This window comes from Ruditapes philippinarum, unplaced genomic scaffold (assembly GCF_026571515.1).
Source record: "Ruditapes philippinarum isolate M1 unplaced genomic scaffold, ASM2657151v2 ctg1013_1_1_1_1, whole genome shotgun sequence".
In the NCBI taxonomy this organism is placed as follows: Eukaryota; Metazoa; Mollusca; class Bivalvia; order Venerida; family Veneridae; genus Ruditapes; species Ruditapes philippinarum.
The window spans coordinates 75,222-99,618 of NW_026851668.1; the positions used below are offsets into that span (position 1 = coordinate 75,222).

Here is a 24,397-nt window from a genome sequence, read left to right on the forward strand (position 1 = left end):
GATCGTGTTTTTATTTGTGCCTATGATATAAAAGAGAAAGCACATAAAAACACTCTGCAGTTTTTTTTATACTCCTACTCGTACATATCAGATAGCCTCGTGTTTCGATGCTCTTTCTGTTATATATTATGAATATTACATATTATGAATATCACATATTATGAATATTACATATTAAGAATAATGACATCTAAACATCTTTATTTCAGTATTGTTTGGAAAGACACGATCTTACAGTCGGATGGTGTCGGGAATGTTGTTGATCTGGTTATGAATGAAAACGTTGATGTTATATTTGGTTCTCCATCTTCAAGAGGTACCCAATTTGCTTTGCCAAGATTGTTTACAAATCAAAGTTTGATAGTTATGATTGGCCAGAAAAATAATCATATTTTGTTCAATCCTCTAAAATAACAGTTTCCTTTTTTATTGTTATTCAAAGCAAATATTTATTATATAAAGAGAAAATAACAGAGTTTAAGGTTTCATAATAAATCTTTAATAGTTTATTAAGAATGTTAGTGTTAAATGACAAATTTTGCGAATGCGTCATGTCATCAATTTTCAGATATCTACAAATTTCTTTCATCCAAGAAACAGCAGTGTGCATGTACCAATTACAGACCGTCTAATATTGTTTAATACCCTCCAATAATTATGGAAGATATATTTGTGTATAACTTACAGAAACTTTGATCACTTTTCATGGGTGATTTTCTATAGTAATATATTTTGAAATGATAACTTTTAGATGTCAAAACAAGAATCAGTTTGATATACTAAAAGTAAATAAATATAACAATAAAACATCAATTAACGCTTTCAGTGGACAACGTCTAATTGCTAAATAATAATTTAAGTTGATTCCATAATTGATCTATTTATATTTCATTGGCGTGCAAAATTTCACTTAGTAGTGTTGTCTATCAGTAACACAGACGTCATTTTAGAGTCCCCTGTGGAATTGAACACTTACTGCAGTTTTGTGTTTCATCTGAACTATAACAACACAGTCATTAACACAAATGCTGTCAAGACAGGATTTCTCTGGTTCCATTTTTATAACAGCAGATATCGTTATATTGTTTGCAATCAAGTAGACAAATGGTTTGAATACATGTATATCTGTCTAACAGATAAATCAATACATTTGTGATTTTTATAATTTTTTTTGTTTTCGTTGGAATCGGTATATTTCTAAAAAATACTTGGTGGTTTTAGCTTTAAGCTTTTCTTTTATGTTGTTCTTTGAAGAGATACTCCTACAATCAATGAAAATGCATGTTTTTTTTTTTAAATGGATTTTTTAAATTCCAGTCACTGTTACTAGCTGCACATTTGACATCTCATCGGAATTCCATGTACATTTACCAACAGCTACAATTTATTCTAACTCCAGTCCCTTTCCCCGCTGCGCATTTGACATTTCATTGAAATTTACCGCATATTTCCTGAGCTACCAACAGCTACGATTTATTTTTTATTTCAGGCACTTTTCCTGCTGCGCATTTAACCTCTCATTGAAATTTACCGCATTTTTCCTGGGCTGCCAACAGCTACAATTTATTTCTATTTTAGTCACTGTTCCCCGGCACATTTGACCTCACATTGGAATTTCCCGCATTTTTCCTGGGCTGCCAACAGCTACGATTTATTTTTTATTTCAGGCACTTTTCCCGCTGCGCATTTGACCTTTCATTGAAATTTACCGCATTTTCTCCTGGGCTGCCAACAGTTAATATTCCTTTCTATTTCAGTCACTGTTCCCGCGGCACATTTGACCTCACATTGGAATTTCCCGCACATTTCCTGGGCTGCCAACAGCTACGATCTGGCTGACAAAACGCTCTATACCACCTTTGTTCGGACAAGCGGACCTTTAAGTCAATCGGGCAGATCATTGGTTACAATGTTTCAAATATTTGATTGGACAACGATTGGGCTATTGTATATTGATTATGGTAAATATCCGAAACAATTTGATTCAAGTGCGAAGTGATTTCCGAATTTTATTTTACGAAAGACCGGTAGGGTAATTTCAACTTCATGAATTCCCGATTTCACCTTCATGAATTCACAATTAAAACTTCGTGAATTCACAATTTAAACTTCGTGAATTCCCGTTTTCAAAATACGGAATTCACGAATTCACGAATTCACGATTTCAACTTCATGAATTCACGATTTCAACTTCACGAATTTACGATTTCAACTTCACGAATTCACGATTTCAACTTCACAAATTAACGATTTCAACTTTATAAATTCACGATTTCAGCTGCACGATTTCAACTTCGTGAATTCACGATTTCAACTTCACGAATTCACGATTTCAACTTAACGAATATTTTTGAAGTTGAAATCGTGAATTCGTGAAGTGGAAATCATGAATTCCTGAAGTTGAAATCGAGAATTCATGAAGCTGAAATCGAGAATTAAAGAAGTTGAAATGCCCCACCGGTCTTTCGTAGTATTTAGATAACTACAGTGAAATGCCAATTTGGACAACACACACGTTTCAAGGCTAATTTTTTCGTAAGCAACATGCAAAGTAAAATATAGTCTTATTTTATAGTAAATGTATGTAGCTCATTAATGCTCAATACATAAATTCAACGGTAACGCCGAAAAAAAGCAAGTAATACACAAAACGGCCTGTATGAAATTGTTTAATCTTTGTTAAATTCATAGTGTAATATTTTTTAGAATAACTAAATCATTTTTGTTTTGTATTCACTCAAAATTGGCACAATAAATCTTCAAATATTGAGTGTTTCTTTTTTCTATTTTAACGATATTTTACAGGACTCTGTCTATACAGTGCCAACGGCATTAAGGACTTTTTTAACGAAGCAAACCTGACAATAACACAGAGCATAGCATATCCACCAAACGTGTATTTAGAAACTGCTGTCGTTGATAATTATCTCAAGCTCATAAAAAGAACCAGTAGAAGTAAGTACAATGCAAATTGATTTTATTCGTTTTTTCTCTCCTTTTTGTTCTTTGTCTCTATTGGTACTGGACAAATGCTATCATGAATTTCAGGTGTTATGTGAGGTGTTGCAGCTTTGAAAAAAGTTTCTGTGTTCTTCATCTCAGCTCTAATATATTTATTTTTGGTTATTCGAAATAATAAATATACTTAACCATTTATTCATATTCTATTGCTAATATATGTTAATATACAGAGAAACAAATTGATTTCGAAATAACAAATAGCAAAACAGTTGGGCCCAAGTTCTTACAACATTAGCGATCGGCCCTCCCTGAATATACTTCATTGTGTTAAAGCTCAAATATTGCTTAAGCCGGTGCTATGGGGGGCCTAAAGGATATTGCACATAACATTATCTCACATGAACCGACTCAAACCGAGCCTGCAATTTTTACCTTTTAATTCATGTTTTAATTATTCCCTCCTTTTTCAGATTCTTTATTCAGTTGGAAGTTTAAATACCTCTTTTTTATATAAAAAGATACTTCCGCGAGGTAAAAATTGAGAAATAAAAATACATATGTAGCAGTGTTTTTCACCAGTCATTTTTTAACGTGGTGTCTCTATCCCTAGTTTCTAACGAAATACCTGACCAATGGTGTGATCATGTTCTAGCGCCAAAATAGCCGGCGATATGTCTATTTGACAGTATAAGGCATTTAGTTTTGGGAAAGGGGAAGGATTTGAAAAACCAAAAGACCACGCCTTATCAGAGAAAAGAGGCGTGATTACTGTTGATTGAGGTATTGCATATCTAGCTCTAAATGAGACTGTCAAACCGAGGATGCAAGATTTTCAATTTTGATGTTTTGGACGTTCTTTCGGAATTCTGTTTTTCTCTATTTTATGTCGTTATCAATAAGTTACCTACTTTGTTTTATGTTACAGTAATATTTTTGTGTGTCGACGCGGACTTAAGGCGCTTTCTGATTCGTGCTTGTGTGGTAGGAATGTGTAACGGGGAATATTTATTTATCTTTACGGGACTCGACCCACCAACAACGGCACTGTGGAAACAAGGGGATGCAGATGATTCTACTGCGAAAAGAGCGTTTAAATACTTGTTATTCGTAAGTTTATCTATATATAGCAGACGTAAAAATATAAAAATAATATTTAATATGATTCACATTCAATAGTTTTGAAAACCAACAAAAAAATAAAGCACTTTTTTTCAAATCGGCAGTAGACTTATTCTATATTTTACTTGCTTGAACAGCCCTTTATTACAAAGATATTCATTCTAAGTTATACAATATAACTAGAATAGAATTTAAGTGCGGAAAAGGTCATTTTATGTTCTATGTATTATTAAAAATAATATTATTATATTAAACATATGAAAATATAAATTATTGTTTCTAGAAATCACATATTTACAAGAATAACAACATGTTAGTGTTTGTGTCGCAGGTGCATGTAGTTTCCCAGCATTCGATCTCAGTGTAGTTATAGTTTCCGGTCTCTTCAGGATTAGTTCTGATTCCAATATATTAAAGGCATAGTATGCCACAGAAATCCATATTTATAAAATTCTTTTGAAATGACAAACATTTGCTTAATAATTCTTTAAAAATGGATCTAGAGCATAATCTGCATATTTGATGTTGAACAGCTGAAGAAAGTAGTGCTGAAGTTACAGTAACGTGTCGTTAAGGTAGCAATATTGTAAACAATGTAGTATAATAATAATAACAATAATAATAATAAACTCTTTATTTAACGAAGGTAACTTATTAAGACAATACAATAAAGCATTAGATACAACACATATAATGCAAAATCTTATTTTCAACAAGGCCTTCAATAAAACATAAACATAACAATGGACATATTCAAGCAATTGTAAATATTACAACATTCAGTAAATCTTAATCAACAAAGATTATTCATACAAAATATTAATTCACTATAATGATAGAAATTGCCATCAAACAAAAGAAGCAAAGATAGTTTATTTATATGACAATGGGTTTTGAATTGGAATATCTTTTTGTCTAGAATTTGAATGTTTAATTTCTTTAGGTAACACCGGCCCAATGGGTTGGAGACGAGGGTAAACAGCGCCTAGATGCGTTTTCGGTAGAAGTGATTGATAGAATGGCGGAACCTCCCTGGAACAGCACATACGCTAAGGATAATGGCATAGAGGTAGCCGACTACGAATATATTCCTATTTTTCCTTTATTATTGTATTTTGTAATTTTATCGATATTAAAACTGAAATATGTTTATTGTAATGTTGTTGTTGTTGTTGTTGTTGTTGTTGTTGTTGTTGCTGTTTTCTTAATTTCTTGTTTTATATTCTTTATTGATGAACTTGTTGTTTGCAAGGAATTGCATTATTACAATTATGTTAAAGGAACTCCACAAGGTCCAAAGACCTAAAAACATTTTTTTTTTTTTTTGCTGTTGTTAGAAAAGCTATGCAACGCTTTTCAGTTTTATGTCATTTTTCAGAATAATTATTGTGGAGAAACGAAGTGAGCAAATGATATGAAATTTTGCACACTCAAATAGATCATTTATGTCGGAGAATTATTTCAAGTCAAAACACATCAGTGGAGTTCCTTTAAAGGGACTTTGTAATACAAATTGCTGACAGGACATACCTGAGAAAATAGCCTGGCTGATATATATATATATATATATGATTTGATCAACATTGATATTTCTTATAAAACCATTTTTTTCTGATAAAAAAAATATTATTGTATCATATGTATTATAATTATTTGATTACTGTACAGGTATGTGAATTCAAACTTCTCGTTTTACAGGCAGGAACTGGCGCCCAGAATTTGTATGAAGCCATGTATCTATACGGCCTATGGTTGAATTATTCCTCGGAAAATAATATTGATAAAAGGGACGGTGCGGCAATGCTACAGTTTACGAAAGATCTATCATTCGAAGGTATTTAAAGACCCATTATAGCTCATAAATGTTTTTATTTTTATTTCAAAAAAAAATATTAAGCTTTTTTTTTTAAATTTGGCGTGCCTTTATAGTATCCAAAAAGTTACTTATTGGCCAAAAACTTGAACCTTTATTTTTTTATCGGTAACTTTGTTGGCATTAAGTACATTATAGTGAATTAGTATTTTGTATGGATGTCAAAATACTACTTCATTTACATATTGCTACCTTTATGACAAATTATTTCACTTTTATCACTTATTTCTTCAGGTAACAAACATCTTAAATTCTTAAAACCATTATTTAAACGTTATAAAATTCATGTTTGCCCTTTCTAAAGATATAAAAATTTATTTGTTTCTGAGCCATATTGTGCCTGTAACTTATGTGACAAATTAATTTATTATACCTCAATATATCGTTCAATGTAACACTCCCATAGGCCTATTATGTGTTTGATTGAATATCACCTTCCTGGAAAAAAATTCCCCGAGGAATATTTCTTATATCACAGAGGAGCACATAACTCTTGCGAAACTCAATTATCAGCAATTTCTAAACTTGGTTACAATATGTTTTTGGGTGTAAACGCTTCATAACTACATTTCATAGTTTAAAATTTTGATATTTAAAGAATTATACATGTATACTGTGTCGCAACTTTATGTAGAAATGTGTAAAACTGTTTTTTGTTAAGTTTATTGTTTTGAGAGAAATAAGATTGTAAAATGATGATGTGTATTCTATTTTTTATTTCCTTGACTGCGTAGTTTTTAAATATTGTAGTTGTAGGTCTTTCGGCATAATAATAATAAAAATAATACCAAGTGTCGTAGTCCAGTCATGCCTTCCTGTTGTGTTTGTAACTTAACTCTCATATAGATTAAAACTCTAAATTTTGATACTAATAAGTCTTGCATACTAAGCGAACGCTTATTTTTAAATAAGATTTAACTATGTTTCCACACTATTATTGTACTTCGGCCAGTAGATGTCTCTTTTATGTTTTATGACAGGAATTTCTGGACCATGCGATATGGGCCTTTCTGGAGATAGAATACCGTATTTTTGGATCTACCAGTTTGTTGGAGTTGATAATGAAGCGGAAATTGTGGCTATTTCTGAGACCAAACTTAAGGTAATAATACAAGAAAAAAAAACAATAGGCACCTTGTGAAAACCTCTTAAGCTGCATTATTATTGAGAATGTATTTTATGTTTCTTTAAAATTTGCAATTTTTATTTATTCCTTAAATTAAACGATTTTCGAGTGGCCAGGCCAGTCACATTTCAGACAAAACTTCAGACAAAACACGTGCATATTAAATTTTTAGAAAGTTAATTTTGGCGCCTGATTTCTGCCAGTTTGTGTCTTCGTGTTCGAGCCTGGCGAAAACACGATAAGTGAGCGTGAGTGTATTATCGTGTTTTCGTGTCTTCGCCTCCGACTTTAAGGGTACCAACACAAAGACACGAAATGACAGAAATCAGCCATCATAGTTAATTGCAAAAAGCCTTCATTGTGTAATATTTACTTATATCATCTAACTGGAACTGAAATTACAATTAATTTTTACCACCAGTAAAGAGTCAAGACACGCCGCACATTCGTGAGGTCTTACCAGGCTCTACACTGGGCGGAATAATTTTAAATTTTTAACCTAATATCCCTTTAGTCTTAAATAAAAAAGTCCCAAAAAGTAAAAGCGGATAAGCCATGAAAACACGTAGAGGGTGTGAGAAAAACTTTTTAAAAAAAAAATGGAGGGGAAAATTTTTTTTTTTTTTTACAAAAAACCCTTTTGGTTTTTTAAAAATTGTATTGTTGCTCGCCTTAAATGAATATTGTTTTTGGGGTCTGTTTCAAACCCGGTAAGCCCTTTAATTTTTCGACAAATTTAAAACCCTTAGTTTTTCCCCCCTAAATTTTTGTGTTTCGCAAAAAAAATTTTTTTTTCGGGGGGCCCCAAAAAACAAAAAAATTTTTTGGGATCATTTTTGAAAACACTTTTAAATCTATGACCTTCAAACTTGGTTTGGTGATTGTGCATGACCAGTTGATGATTCATATTGACCTTGTAGGTAGAAACGGTTTCTGATCAATTACTTAACATAGGCATTTGGCCCTAAAACTTTGTACGTACATATGTCTTGGTAAGTAAATGATAGTAAATGATCCCTTTTGATGTTGGGGTTAAAGGGTCAAAAGTCACATGAACCTTTTATGTCAAAACGGTTTCCTATCAATAACTGCACAACCTATGGACCCTTGATCTTCAAACTTCACAGATGCATTGCTTTTGGTTAGAAGACGACCTCAATGAATGTTGGGGTAAATGGGTCAATATCACATTGACCTTAAGGGTAAATAAGCTTTCTGGTCAATATCTCAACAACCCAGGGACCCTAAACCTTCAAACTTCACAGGTGCATTGGTATTGTCCAGTTTGTTTGTTTGTTTTGATTGGATTTTACGTCACATAGACACAGTAAAGGTCATATCGCGACGTTCCAGCTTTACGTTGGAGGAAGACCTCAGGTGCCCTGCCATGCATTATTTCATGCACGAACGGGCACCTGAGTAGAGCCACCGACGTTCCGTAAGCTAGCTGGATAGCTTCCTCACATGAAAGAATCCAAAATCCCTGTCGGGATTCGAACCCACAGCGGTGGTGGTATTGTCTAGTAGATGATGCCTCTTGATTTAAAGTTCAAAGGTCAAAGTCAAATTTACCTTGTACGTTAAGACGTTTCCGACCTATATAAATCAATAACTCATGTTGCCTTGGTTGATATTTTTATTAAACAAAAAATGTTTTAGGTTTACACATTTCAAGGTCTTATCTAATATAACAAATTCACTGCCATTAAGGAGGCCTACATGATTCATGAAATGTATGCACATATCATTTGGTAAGGTTTGTGATACCTTTTTCATAAAATTGCTGCACACAACCTTTACAGTCACAATTACCAAGTGACTAGTTATGACCAGTAGATAGCCCCAATTGTTGTTTTTTTTGTCACTAGGTCAAAAGTCAGTCAAATTAACCTGACTATGTGCATGACTAATTGGCTACCGATAGGGGGCATACATGTTTTACAAACATATCTTGTTCATGCAGTGAAAGTAACAAGTGTTCCAAAAATAGATTATGTATTTCAGAAAATAAAAGAGATAACGGGATTTAGATGGCACACGGCTGATGGAAATCCGCCGGTAGATATTCCTATATGTGGATATTTTGATGAAAAGTGTCGTGTCGATGAAACAGGTAAAACATATTGAATTCTCAAAAAAGAGACATAGCCGTTATGGTACAGTATCACTTTCTGAGCTCTGGAAAGACCTTTACATATTGCTGTGGTTGTTTGAACTTTTTATAACTACCAAAGAAGTCACTGGACATTTGTATCATCAAACACTAATATAATGATAAAAAATCTTTAAATTTCATTTTACATAGTAATTATAATTAAACCGCCAGTTACCGGAATAGGATGGTCATTAGCCCGTACAAAAACTTGTACGGCAAACACCACTAATAAGGATATCAAATAGCTCGAAAAACCGGATCAATGTGATATCAAATAGGTAACGTCTCCCCAAAAAGGCGCAGATTGATAAACTTGGACCTTTGTTGTTGTTTTTGTTGTTGTTGTTGTTGTTGTTGTTATTTTTTACCAAAAAAATTGTTTTAAGGAACTTCAATGACTTCTGTAATATACATGTATTATGCGTCATCATTAAAGATACTAAGCAGAGTTACCTCTCACATATCTTTTTCAACTTAATGTCTGGAATCAAATGCATTTGTCTTTCTTAAGACTTTGGCGAACAATACAATTATTGGGTGGGTCTCTGCTGCAAATAGTAAATTTATTATAATTGAAATATCAGATACCTACAATAAGAAACAAAAGATTTTTTACAATCAATTTTAAGTATCTAGCATGCTTCAAATTGCGACAGCGATATTGTAACCTTTCAAATTATTTTGACTATATACAGTTTCATCAAATATGATAAAATATTTCTTAAAGGCCCAGAACGCCTCAGAAATGCTGTCATTTTTATTTCTCAAAAACTTTTAGTTCTGGTATCCTTTTACAGTTTCCAAAAAAACAAGTCATTTGCCACAATTCATAATTTACATTTTTGCTTCTTTTGGTAATTCGTCTAATGATAGTGCATAAGCATAAGCACTAAGTATGGAAGTCAAAATGCTACTTTGTTTACATATTGCAACCTTTATCACACATTATTGCACAATCAGCGCGTCTGTCTTCAGTTGTTGAACATCTTACATACCCTAAATCCATTATCTAAACATTATTAAACACATGTTTCTATTCAATTTTCTAAAAAATTGTCTTGACTGAAAGTAAAAACATTATAAAAGTTTTCATATATATTTCATTTTTTTATGTTTTGTTTTCCAGACAATACCGTTATAATAGTGTTGGTATGCATGTTCGTCATCATTTTGGCGTCCGTAGCGTCAGCCACTGTGCTTATCATAAGGTAATTTAATCTTTTTCTTAAAGGCCCATTTTGTAACAGAATTGCTTTTATTTTTATTTAACAAAAGCTCTTTATATTTTATGTCCCGAAAATGTTACTTATTGGCCAAATACTCGAAATTACATGTTTTCTTCTTTCTTTCTCGGAATTTGTAAAGTTATTGAGATTTGATATATTGTATTTTTGTATGAAAATCATAATACTACTTTGCTAAAATGTTGCTACTTGTGTGGCAAAAGTTTTCACATTCAGCGCTTCTCTTTTCGGGTAATAAACATCTTAAGTTCTCTAAAACATTTGTTTTTACATTATAAAATTAACGGTTGCCCTTTTTTAAAAGGAAACAAATATTTGTTTCTGAGGCATGGTGTCCCTTTTATTTACTTTGTGTTTAAAAAAAGTACTTTTATAATGTTATTTCATAAGCTAAAAAATAAGCATAGCTCGCTCCTTGGTAAAAAAGGGGTTTAACTGATCAAACAAATAAAAGGGACATGAACCATATATGATCTTCCGATCTTATCCCTTTCATTAACATGTGATAATTTTATACATATAAATTGTAAAATATGTGAAATATTTAAATAAATATGTTTAAACTAGAAAAAAAAATATATAAGATTTTTGAGCTGTTTGCACAAGATTCATTTTCATTTACAGATGATTTCATGCATGTAACAACCATGTCTCTCACGATAAGGTTTAGTTCATGCATGCAAATAAATACATAAAAAAAAATTTCGAGTATGTAAAATTTCAATTAAAATGAAGTATTTTATTTTACTCTATCAATTATTATAACTTCAGGAGTTAATAAATTAATGTATTTTATGCTTATTGTTCAGTGATGTGAATATGTTCATGACTATGGAAATTTAATTAAAAAGCTACGATAGTGAAGAGTGTATATGTATACAATTTATATACAATGTATACTAAATTTACACTGAACGTAAACTAAAAAGCACATTCAGCAGAATAGTTTTACATTATTTTATACAGTTCTTGATATAATTTGTTGAAAATAACTTTACAATCTGGTTCTGTATCAGGAGAAAGAAAATGGAGGAAGAACTGCTACAAAGTATTTGGAAAGTAAGGTTAGATGACGTGGAGCTCCAGAAATCAAAAGCAGCGTTCGGATCGAGGGTAAACTACATTTTTACTTTTTTTTTTTTTTTTTTTTTTCGCATAAAAACACTTGCACTGAAAAATCCTTTGGTGGATATAAAGAGCTTTTTCAATATTAAAATGATATTGTACCCTTGTTAAGTAGCTTTTCATTAGATAATGGTGGCGTAGATATTATCTTTATAAACTATAGGATGCTAATATTTGAAATTTGTCATCTGCTTAAATACAATAGTCTGCTTAATGTTTAATTGCAACCATTTTTCTATCAATTAAAAAAAATGTGGACCGTCAAACAGCTTTGTGCCTGATAAAACCTTGAAGTACCCGGTGTCTGATCTGAAAATAGCAAAAAGTAGTCTCTAAAGAACGCCCAAAACTGCCGCAACATTGAAAATGTTTCAGACTCGGTTTGATTGAGCCTGTTCATGAACCGTACTAAAAAGTGCAGGCTACCGGCCTCGCCCCCTAGTATCGGCTTAAGACGCGTAGGTACACGGCTTAATACGTGGTACCAAATTGCAAAGACTATTGTGATCGCTGTGTTAATGCATATAATTATATTTACCATTAGAAGACATTTCAAAATTTAACTTATTACTTTGTCATCATTATAAAGGACTTTTATAAAACTTGTTTACACTTGTATTTTAATTGCTCATAATGTACTTGTATGCAACCATAAGTTCAATGCTTGATCAACTTTGATAACGTATTTACACAATGTTTATCGAAAATGGTCGTAAATAATACAGATTTAAAGATTAATTATTTTAATGTAAAGATGGAGCCAGGTTGTTGTGATTCTACCTCTATCCGATCTTTCTCAACCTTGACATTTATCTGGAAGTGGTCATATGACCCAAACTCCGCGCACCGGTTACGCTACGGCATCCTGTAAGGGGATATCACTGCGTAGGAGATTGCATATGACCATAACAGTGCCGGTGTCACTTAAACCGAAACAAACAAAAAAATCCGTCGTAAAGCATACAAGCAATGTGCACACACTAAGGAAGGTAAATTCTAGATACAGTACGGGTACAAAGGTCAATAAGGCAGAGGTACACTCACAATCAGCAGTCCCCAACAAAATCTACAAGTCAAGCAGGGCTACCGGGAAAAGCTCCCAGTAGGACACTGAACAAAGCAGTTGCTATCACAAAGGGCTTAGCATGAAAGGGGCGTACAAATTGATGATAGCAATTGAAAACTTGATAAGGGAAAGTCAAATAGATTGAATGGGGACCTTATATGGATCCATGCTGGTCGCAAACCCATTATGTTGGTTTTGTCTTGACGCGGCTCAAATGTTTTCTCTCTTTCAGATGAATATGAAGTCATTGACGGCTCTACAGGACTCCACCACCAAGGAAAATGTTTCCTGTACAAGCTCCACAAATGATTTAAATGGTTAGTTATCAAAATTATGTATCTTCGCTTTTAGCCTGTCCGTTTGCGAGTCAGTAAACTGTAACCTTTCAGTAAATCCCTTTCTTGAAACCGATATTGATATCGACTTCTTATGCTGTTTTCCAACTTACAAAGGCCAAACACAATACCGCCATTTTAGAAAATCAAAGCAAAACTCTAAAAAAATGTACATTTGTATAAAGTATTCAATTTTGCGAGTACCGACCTTGCAAGAGGTTTGAAATAAATGATAGTCTGGTAGGACAGTAGGTAGATCCCCGGTTCATCATGAATACATATATTTATAAATGACTTTATTCCACTCCTCTAAACATGGATGTTCAAGTGAGAACTAAAAGCATCAATGTTTATGTTGGAGACGATATTGTATTCGGGATCGTTGAAACTAAATGCCGCTTAAAAGCCGATGTTAGGGCAACACCATGGCCAACTTTAACAGCTTTTATGCTATATTAATGAAATTTCAATTTTTACCAAATACTTTTGAAGTTGAAGATTTGATTTTGGATAAGGCTGTTTCTGTTATTCAGCTAACACAGATATTCTGTTAACGACGGTTGCCCTGTATAAAGGACAGACTGTGTGTGTGAGAACGGTCCGCAAGCCATCTGTGTTATCGAAAGAGGATCTCTATGATCTAAAAGCGGTAATGACATTATTTTACATAGTGATCACATAGGAAAATAACTGCACACAAAAAGATATCAAATTTACCTGTATTCTAAGAATATAATCTTACAAAGAATAGCATGGTAATCTATGTAAAAGCTGACACCAGACTCACCTTTGAATAAATGACTTTTGCTATGTTTGACCTTTGAATAAATGAAATTAGTGGATAAACAAATAGCATTTCATGAAATATTTAACTGTGACTATACTGTTTAAACATATCAAATTTTTATTTTAGTTGACCAAGTTTCAAAAATCTTTTTATAAAAATTGTTTATACAGTCGATCATGCCAACGTTGTCGTAAAAATTGGACGTAAAGTAGATTCAAGGGGAAGTATTGCCAAAACCTCACATTGCACATATAGAGAAGTTAACAATGGTTAAAGTAAAACAAACAGAAGCAAAACAACTGCATCTCAAAACAAATAACACATTAACTTTTATGTGCAAAATCGATGTGCTGTTAAAATATATTTTGTTGTTGTTGTTTTTTCTGCAGATGCGTGAACTAAATCATGACAACATCAATCCTTTTCTGGGAGCTTGTTTTGATACGCCGTCACCATTCATGTTATTTCTGTACTGTCCCAAAGGAAGCCTACAGGTAATTAGACATGTTGCGCCATTTATTATGGTGATGACGTACTTTCGATTCGCGGGACACCAGGCGAAAGCACGAAAATTAATAGCAAAAGTGACGACTTAGTCTTACTTTCATTTCATAGGGTTACTTTGTCGTATTATCGTGTTTTCGTTTTGCACCCCGCAAAGCGAAAGTACAATGTACGAAAATGTGGTGACTTTGACGTATCGTCGTATTTTCGCCTTGTGCCTTGCATATTTTTCGTGTTTTCGTCTGGTGTCCCCTCGGAGCAAAAACTATAGACATGGCACAAATCTGCCACCATAATTTACTGCGTTTATTGTATTTTTCCCTGTATCGCAATGTACATGTAATTCATGGTGTTTCCATCGGGTTTCATTAATGTTCTGATGTGCGGCCTAAATTATTTGTTTTTCATATAATGCAATAAAGTGCATTTACATTCAAACCGTATATTTCATTTTTCCTATTAGTGCTACTTCGGATCATTGTTCACGTCATTTATGTACTTTATCAACAACAAAAAACTCTGTTCAGGAGGATTAACAAATCTTTTCTATAGTTTAAAAAAAGTAATATTTCCTTAATTACTACGTCTTCAAAAGCAAGATTTGTCATCAAACTCAACAAAAACTCAAAATGTTTATCATTTCAAAAATATTTATGAAAAACGAATCTACTTTCTGCGTTTAATGCAAAAATGTTGAAATTCGGAGCATTTGCTCAGAATTCACGCAAAGATCAACGACAGAGCAGTTTTGATATAATTTTACCGATTCTTATTTTGTCAACTCTGTGTATGATTTTAGTCGAAAATAATTGTCTTTCTCATTTCTTTGACACGATTCGAAGTATGCCCTACATTATTGTTACGCAACTGAACTTTTTTTCTTTTCAGGATATCCTCGAAAACGATGAAATAAAACTGGACTCGACTTTTAAATATTCTTTAACGATGGACCTTGTTCAGGTACTTGCTTTTGATTTGTGATTTTAGTTGATACACAACTTAGTTCGATTTTGTAGAAAGCTTTTAGCCTACACACATAATTTCGAATGCGTTCCAGAAACCAACAAGTACTGAGCAATGACGATACAATTCCTTGCCCAATGAAAAAACGACTTGCCCCGACGGAGTTTGAAATCACAAGGCTGGCGCTCCTTAGATTACTGGTCCGACATGTTTACTCGGCCATGCTATGCCGTGTCCGAGCGTAATAACATTTGTAATTGTTGTCGTTGGCAACGTTAGCAACAGTGGTGCTCAAATTGTTTTGTTTTTTTTTTACTAAACCATATTGGCAATACATAGGGCTTCCTTGTCGATCAGTTACTGAACGTCATTTTTGTTTGGACGTTATTTTCATGCTATTCTGTCATCAATACATCCAATGCATTCGTGTTCCATAACGGTGACCCTCTGTTGGACAACACTTTCCCAAGTTAGTCACGGGAGATTTAACAATCGTTCCCGTCTAAAGGCCTTTTCCGGGACAGGCACACCTCGGGAGGGATTGGAGGTGTCCGCAATTAAATATTTATGTAGTGCATATTTAATAAACCGAACTAGTGTCATTTTACTCGTACCTTTAGATAAACATGTATAAAGATCTTCTTGTAAAGTGTCATTTTTTTCACTTTATCTGCTCGCTTCATATTATTTACAACATTGCTAGCATTTGTAAGCTTTCAAAACATCAGTGCAAGTAAGAGTATATTTGTAAGAAACATTCTAATTGAAAATTGTAGTTCTTCACAAGATCTATTGCTCAACAAATTTCATAAAAACATGACAATCCTGTCGTCTGACATGACAGTCGCGTGCTTCCTGTCTTAAGACGTGACTTCTCATCCTATTTTTGCCAGCAGAAGTTATTTACCTGCCATACCTTATCTTGTCATAAAATATGTTATTGGAGGAAATTGAAAAAAGTATATTAGTGGACTGATATAAGAATATCAGAGTGATCAATCAGACGAGTCGTGTATCAATATAAAGACGCAGCAGACTCACGCAATTTAGTGCACACCATCCTAAAAAAATTAAGTTGTGACACAAATTTCCTTTAAGAATATGAAAATTACTTTCCGGTGCAAAAGTCTGTTCTTAAGGTTACTAGAGTGATTTGTAATGATGATGAAAATATAAAACTTGAGAGCAATGGTGACAAATTAATTATCACCGATGACATACTAGTAGATCCAATCGCTCCTTATGTATGTCGGTTCGAGTTCTTACGGGAAATTGGTGGTTCTACTCATATGACCGTCTGAGGTAAAAGTAACGCACGGACGAACCCCTGACGTCTTCTCCAACACGAAGAAGGAAAAAAAATTGGTATATGAATTTTAGCTCAGAATCAACGAACAATGTTAAAAGTCTGACGAGCACAGCGTAGAGAAAAATGTAAAACAAAAGTGCAAAGTGTTTCATAGTTTTTACCATGATATATCCATGAAATAGCTTACAAATATAGTGCAAGTTCTAATATGAAACACCGCTTGAATGATGCTATATATTTTCTTGTCTTATATATGGAAGATGAAAGAGTTTCATTATCTGTCTACAAACGGCTTTAATTCAGATTCATTTATTTTTCGCTCCAGAACGGGCTTAATCAAATAGAAAAGTTAAAAACAGAATCCCCAAAGAAAGCCAAACACGGCAAAATTGAAATGTTGCAGGCTCAATGATCATGGACGGTGCTGGAAAACCTTAATCAGAAAATCAAGCATGGCAGATAAAAACCTTTAGATCTAAAATTTTGTTAAATGTGTAACTTCGGCTTCCCGAGACTTCCTTGCGGTGTACTTAAGTGTCTTTTGACGTAATTGCTCTTTTTTGTTTTGTTTTATAATTATGTTACAATTTTTATATTTCTTCGTAAATATGCGTGTGATTGTTTTTCCCCTTGTTTATATCCATATATATGCGGCATGTAGAAATAACACGTTTCGAATTGATGAAATGTTTGAACGTTAATTGTGTTTCTTTATTAAGTGTTGCAATGCACATAAAATTTATCTTTGATCTTGTATTCTTGACAAGGGTATGATTTACATACATAATTCTAAATTGATGGTCCATGGACGGCTGAAGAGCTCCAACTGTCTCGTGGATAACAGATGGACTTTAAAGATAACCGACTACGGTATAGAGAAATTTCTGGACAAACAAGTGAATGAAAACATAGAAGACCATCAGAAATATAAAGGTAAATCAGGATATGTTTTGTAAAATAATGTGACGTCAAATGTGACGTCTTTTCCTTTAATGTGCTTGCGTGTCAAAGTCGTGGCGTGCGCGTGTGTTGTTTTAGTATAGTAAATGCCAATGAGCTTTAAAAGGGTTTCGCAGTGGTTAAATCGCTTCACTGAAACATTGAAAAGAAGTCAGATTGTACGTAGAAAAACATAATGTACGAAATATTCAAATATGATATCTCCTTTATTCCTGTCTGGTAAAATCATCTGAAGTCCAGAGCCATTCCTTCAGGATTTTCAGAAGATTAATGTCAATATAACGTGCAGAGTGACACCAATTTATCATATATATAGGTTTAATTTGCTATAGTATGTTAAAAGGTCAGCACATCGCGACACTGTCGTAATTAACTTTTTTACACTGACACCATGTACATTTTAATCATTACTTGTTTTTACCGGAAACCTTTCTTTGCTCTAATTGCATGCGTGCTAAGTTATATATATATTTCGCTGAACTTTTACTGTTTCTTCAGTTAGTTTTTTTTCATGATATTGCACGAACATGCTTCGTGTCAAGGACAGTGAATGTCAATTTATCAATATTGTACCGTACCGTACTGTACAGTTCTTTAATGAAGAAATCAAAAGAGACATGTATAGTCAATCTTAAGGTAGTCTTACTGCAATGCATTCCCGCCAAAACTTTTCTAACATCGGCCAATATCGTAATAAATCGATCATTTCCGGAACGTTATTTTTCACAATCTTCGGTACTCAATAATTTTTTACGGTTTATAACCGGAATTTAGTACAAAGCGATAAAGGATGAGCTAACGCCCAAGTTTTTAAAAGATATCGTTCCAGAAATAACCGATTTGCTACGATATTGGCCGATGTTATAATTGTTTGGCGGGAAAACATCCTTGACAAAATGAATAAAACAATTTGATAAATATTTCTGTGTAATTTAGAAATGCTGTGGACGGCGCCTGAATTACTGGCAGATAGTACCCTACCAAAAAGCAAAGAAGCTGATGTTTACAGTTTTGGGATTATCCTTCATGAGATTTCCTACAGAATGGGACCATTTTCAGGAATTGGTCATATGACCGCAAAAGGTTTTAACTTGTTTTTTATCTTAAGACGAAACAATCTAATAGCTTTTATCAATGCTTTAAATAACGTTTCCATTTTTATTATTATTATCATCATTATTATTATTATTATTATAATTTTTATTATTATTAGTATTATTATTATTATTATTATTATTATTATTAGTATTATTATGATTATTATCATCATTATTGTGGACGTCGTCATTATTATTATTATTATTATTATTACTACTATTATTTTTTATTATTATTATTATTATTATTATTATTATTATTATTATTATTATTATAATTATTATTATTGTATTACTATTACAAAAATGCAAAACCATTGTTTAAAATATATTGTTTTAAATAGCCAAAATATACTGTAAATGGAATTTCAAAAACTATAAACTCATATTGTTCTTATGGTCACATCTTGACATATATTTAGAGAAAAAGCTTCTCATCCAATTTATCGGAAATGTGCGGCAAGCAACTTTGGAATGGTCTTAAAAAAACAACCAAATATAGATTTTTTTATCTTTCTTGAAGAATTCTTATTTGATATATCAATAACTTCATTATTTTTTTTATTTGTTGTTTTTTTTCTGTTTTAAAAAATACTATTATTCACATACATGTACACTGCAGACATCATTGGACGCGTAAGAAATAGAGAAAACAATCCGTGTAGACCGGAAATATTTTCCGACCTGGAAGTGGCGTCAGAGGTCAAGAAACTAATGCAGTTGTGTTGGCTTGACAACGAAAGTGAAAGACCAACATTCAATATCATAAAAAACTTCATAAAGAAAAATATACAGCACGGAAAGTAAGTGGTGATATAAACCATGTTTCATCAATAAGTGCATAATTTTTGTGTAATGATTCAATCATTTATATTCTATACAACTCTGAATAATAGTTAATTTAATGTAAATTTAAAGAATATAAGCCAACTTATGCGACCATTGCCATATAATGAATTTTAAGAGAATATACTCTTACAAGTAATATCACTTATGCGTCATTAAAGTCATTTTGACCGAATAACGAATTTAAGCAAATATAAGGTAACAAAAGAATTTCACTTATGCGTTAAAACTATTATGACCGTATATTACATTTAAGAGAATATTCTGCAACAAAAGCATATCACTTTAAATGCATTAAAGCTACCGTAAAATAAATTTAAGAGATATTGTACAAAAGAATTGCACTGGTGCATTAAACCGTCGATGACCGTATAAAAATTTAAGAGAATATGCTGAAAAAGAATTAAACCTACACGTTATTAAAACTGCCATAACTGTAGACTAAATTTATGCATTCAAAATATCATTACATCGTTTACAAATTTAAGAGGAGATACAAAAAGATGTGAAAAAGATGTGTACACTATGTAACAAAACTGTATTTGAGCCGCGTCCCGACTAAACCAACATAATGGGTTTGCGACCAGCATGGATCCAGACCAGCCTGCGCGTCCGCGCAGTCTGATCAGGATCCATGCTGTTCGCTTACAAACCCTATAACAAGTAGAGAAACAGATAGCGAACAGCATGGATCCTGATCAGACTGCGCGAATGCGCAGGCTGGTCTGGATCTATGCTGGGCGCAAACCCATTATGTTGGTTTTGTCGTGACGCGGCTCATTTGATTTCATTGTAGGAGTGCTAATATTGTGGATATTATATTGAACCGTCTGGAGAAATACGCGAGCAATCTAGAGGAGCTTGTGGACCAGAGGACGCAACAACTCATGCAGGAAAAACAGAAAACTGATAAATTATTATATCGGATGCTACCTAAGTAACTAATTTACTTTTTTCACATTGATTTTATCACGATTTTCACGTCACTAGACAAATCTGTATGTCATTAAGCTTCGTGTGTTAACTAAAATGTTGAGAAATTATTTGTGGTTGTTCGTTTTATTAATTATAGATCTATCTTAAATTTATCAAAACGTTCTTAATTAAATGAATATGTTACTGTAAATCACTTTATATTTGCGTGATCTTTATTTCGCGAAAACCCCATTCCCGAAATATTTCGAGTATTCATGTTTTCGCGACGACAGGGTCAGAATTTTGAATCCGCGATTTTTTTTATTTATTTCCGCAATATAACAGGGTAAGATGTCTCATTTACGTTAATTTCTATACTCTGATTTACAGAAGCTGTGCTGATAAGCTGAAAGTCGGCGATCCTTTGTTGCCGGAAATGTACGAATCGGCAACTGTCTTTTTCTCGGACATCGTTGGTTTTACAACACTTGCTTCTAAAAGTTCTCCGATGCAAGTCATTGACCTTTTGAATGACCTCTACAGCTGTTTTGATGATGTTATTTCAAAGTACGATGCATACAAGGTAAAAAGCATTTCACTTCAAAGAATAACGTATTTATAGGATCTGTCAAAAAAAATTTAGCTAATGATATTTCATACTTTTTGATCATATGATATCTTATTTTGTAATTAATTGCAAACTCTGTTTGAAACACGAATGGCGAAGGTTAAAACGCGCGTCTCTAGCCAATTTTATGACATTTTTTTCCGCACGACTATCATTGAAATGAGATGAATGTCAGATTTCTAATTTCTTTATGACAGTAAGACATTGTTACCGGCTTTGATGTTAGCAATCCTTAAAAAAGGAAAATCAGAAAATACATATGGATACAGAAACTGAAATTTCGTCTTAAATCCAAAACAAATAGATATTGTGTTACATTCATTATATCACGCAGGATGTGATTTAATAAGTAAGGGGAGCGGTGGCCAAGTGGTTAAGGTGTCTGCCACTCAACCAAGGGACCATGTTTCTTCATGTAACACGAGTACTAGTTGGTTCTAGGAAGCGGACTCGAAAGAGATTAATATAAGTTCCAAGAACTTGTTTCGCAATCGAGTAGATAAATATGTACATAATAGTACATGATATATAAACAAAAGAATGTCAAGTAATAAATAGATTCTATTCAAATATATTAATGTTAAAATACATAAAATGAAAGAACGTACAAATTGGAAATATTAATTCAAAACCTGTACATTGACGCAAGCAAGTCATCGTCAACGTCCAGTAGCACCGACTTAGCACCGACTTCAACAAGAAAAACTCAACGCTTATAGGTTTTAAACATAAAAACTCTAAATAATCAAATGCATGGAAAATAGTTTAGACTTACAGCAAACAATCCTTTATCTGCTAAGTTTGTGTTATGGGTTTGCCGTTCTCTGAGATTTGAGTATTCTATTATAAAAATAATGAATTTCAGTACCAAAATAAAACTTGGACTACCGATAGTATAGATCAAAGAAGTCTAGGCTGACATGACTCTACAATAGGTGTCAAAGGTTCGTCAGTCTGTAACCAAATAGTCATTTCCACCAGAAAAGCTTTAAGCCAGCCTTCATGTGCATACTGACCAGGCTTTATATTGTTTGATGAATTTAATTTTTATCTTTATATCCCCAAAATTGATAATGGACAGTTCTAAGCATGAAAATTGGACACGCCCATAACTAAAAATATGGATGTTATGGGTAAATACTTACATGTCAATTTTAGGTTGAGACGATAGGAGATGCGTACCTTGTGGTAAGCGGAATACCGACAAGGAATGGAGATCTACACGCAGGTAAATAAATAATTTCAAAATGTACAATATACTAGTTATTTATTCTACCAATCAGAGAAATATCCCACTTGGACTATGAGCATAGTATAACTTGAAGATATCAACATAAAGTTCAGCAGTTTAACATTTTCTAATTACAAAAAGCTTTCTTTGAACTGGGCGTTTCTGTATCATTTACCAGTTTTTGTAACCGCCTCCGTGGTCGAAGGGTAAGAGTCGATGACTTCTAATCCAGTTATCTCTCTGGTGTGGGTTCGTTCCCCCAGGAGATGCTTTGGTAGTTTAGCGCGGAGGAAGGTAGTCTAGTACTGGTGTAACTCTCCAGGAAACTACCCGCCTATATGACTGAAATACTGTTGGGAAAAGGCGTAAAATGGAACAAACAAACAAACCATTTTTGGACTAAAGATTATATGTCAAGAATACATAATTTCTCTTTAAAACATACGTTTATTGTAACGTAACCAGAAATGATGTTTTCAAAAACTACTATTTTATACACATTTTTGACAGTTTTGGTTATGAAACCGAACTATATTTTTGAGTGCATGGATTCCAGTTGTTGAACTTGTCCCGTGCAATAAAAATGGCGGCATTAGCAGACGCCTTCCAAAATAAGTGTATTAAATAACATAAATTCAATTACAGTTTGTGTAAAATCAGCTTTACTAAAATTATGCATAGTTTTCGTTGGTCAAGAGTACTGTTACACAAAATTTCATTTTTTTTTCGCCAGGAGTCATAGCGGATATGTCATTGGATATCATCAAAGAAGCCGGAAAGTTCCGAGTCAAACATCTACCAGAGGAAGAGGTTCGAGTCCGTATCGGAATGCACACTGGTCCATGTTGTGCCGGTATATATAATTTATCACTTTTATTTTCAGATCAACAAAATGAACTAATGTAGTTGAACTGTATAATATTGACTTTAAGAAATTAAAGGGACTCCACTGAGATACAACAGTATAAGATCATAAAATTTGAATCTTCCAAGGAAAATCTGAGAACCTCAAAACAGAATGATAAGCAAACAATGACTTAGAAATATTCTCAGAAATAAGTTGAAAATCGTATTTTTGTGTTATTCTTCACCTTATTTTAGTGAAAAGCGTTGTGCACGCTTTTCCATTTTGGATCATTTCCACAATTAGTATAATCATTCTTTTGAACATCGTATTTTTGTGTTATTCTTCACCTGTTTTCAGTAAAAGGCGTTGCAACGCTTTTTCCTTTCGAAACATTTTCACAATTAGAAAAAATATATTCTTGAACAGATAGAGAAATAAGTGAAAATCGTATTTTTGTGTTATTCTTCACCTAATTTTAGTGAAAAGCGTTGTGCACGCTTTCCCATTTTGGATCATTTTCACAATTAAAAAAAAATATTAAGAAAAGTTTCAGTCCCATCATGTCAAAAATCTCAGTTATGTCCCTTTAAAGAATAAAGTACATTTAGAAATACGATTATATATTACATGATTAGCTAGTTTGATACTAGAACAAGACTTATTTGAGCCTTTAAGGCAATTCCTATAGAGCAAAAAATGATCAATGATTATGGCATAAAATAAAAGTATGCAAATGAATAATGTCCAAATTTCATGGCTAACTTATTGTTAAAAACACCTTTGTCTGTGTTGATTATCCCGCTAGGTGTCGTCGGACTATCCATGCCAAGATACTGTCTGTTTGGAGACACAGTGAATACCGCTAGTAGGATGGAATCGAACGGCGCAGGTTAGAGTCTTACGCCATGCTTTGTTTGGCCTCTTACTTTATATGATATGTTGTGCAGTTTAATTGTTTGACTTTCTAGTGATGACGCTGTTTAAACACATGTTTTTGGTCATTTCTTAGCCAGATTTCCTTCCTGGATGACTAAACGATTATAACCAATTTTCCAAAAGTGAGTGGCTACAAAGTCGTCATGATTTTTGAATCAGCGTTGCGACCCAATGTGAAGGAGAAATTTCTGCACGACCGAGGATCGAACCAGATCGATCAACGACACCTGCAATACTACTCACCATTAAGCTTACGCCCCTCTTAGCAACAAATTTAATACATCTTTAGAATGTGAACGGTAGTGGAACATTCGACCGGTGCGCAGGAGTATATTGAGATAAGTGGGTGGGGGGGGGGGGTTTAGGAAAT

General features: G+C 33.1%; 1 protein-coding gene across 1 annotated transcript in view; it reads left to right on the forward strand.

The window, feature by feature from the left end:
• The first annotated feature begins 213 nt into the window (after positions 1–213).
• The window catches only part of LOC132736273 (atrial natriuretic peptide receptor 1-like), a 28,224-nt gene continuing 4,040 nt past the window's right edge, over positions 214–24,397 (forward strand). The window contains exons 1-22 of the mRNA XM_060723378.1: positions 214–316; positions 1,758–1,961; positions 2,806–2,955; positions 3,887–4,068; positions 5,024–5,149; positions 5,779–5,914; positions 6,934–7,055; positions 9,084–9,192; positions 10,361–10,442; positions 11,495–11,591; positions 12,902–12,986; positions 13,538–13,653; positions 14,181–14,285; positions 15,184–15,255; positions 17,335–17,500; positions 18,464–18,610; positions 19,247–19,427; positions 20,267–20,407; positions 20,776–20,968; positions 22,172–22,241; positions 22,978–23,097; positions 23,897–23,980. Of these exons, the coding sequence (XP_060579361.1) occupies positions 271–316; positions 1,758–1,961; positions 2,806–2,955; positions 3,887–4,068; positions 5,024–5,149; positions 5,779–5,914; positions 6,934–7,055; positions 9,084–9,192; positions 10,361–10,442; positions 11,495–11,591; positions 12,902–12,986; positions 13,538–13,653; positions 14,181–14,285; positions 15,184–15,255; positions 17,335–17,500; positions 18,464–18,610; positions 19,247–19,427; positions 20,267–20,407; positions 20,776–20,968; positions 22,172–22,241; positions 22,978–23,097; positions 23,897–23,980 (2,734 nt within the window). The 5' untranslated portion in view covers positions 214–270. The remainder of the gene's footprint in view (positions 317–1,757; positions 1,962–2,805; positions 2,956–3,886; positions 4,069–5,023; positions 5,150–5,778; positions 5,915–6,933; positions 7,056–9,083; positions 9,193–10,360; positions 10,443–11,494; positions 11,592–12,901; positions 12,987–13,537; positions 13,654–14,180; positions 14,286–15,183; positions 15,256–17,334; positions 17,501–18,463; positions 18,611–19,246; positions 19,428–20,266; positions 20,408–20,775; positions 20,969–22,171; positions 22,242–22,977; positions 23,098–23,896; positions 23,981–24,397) is intronic.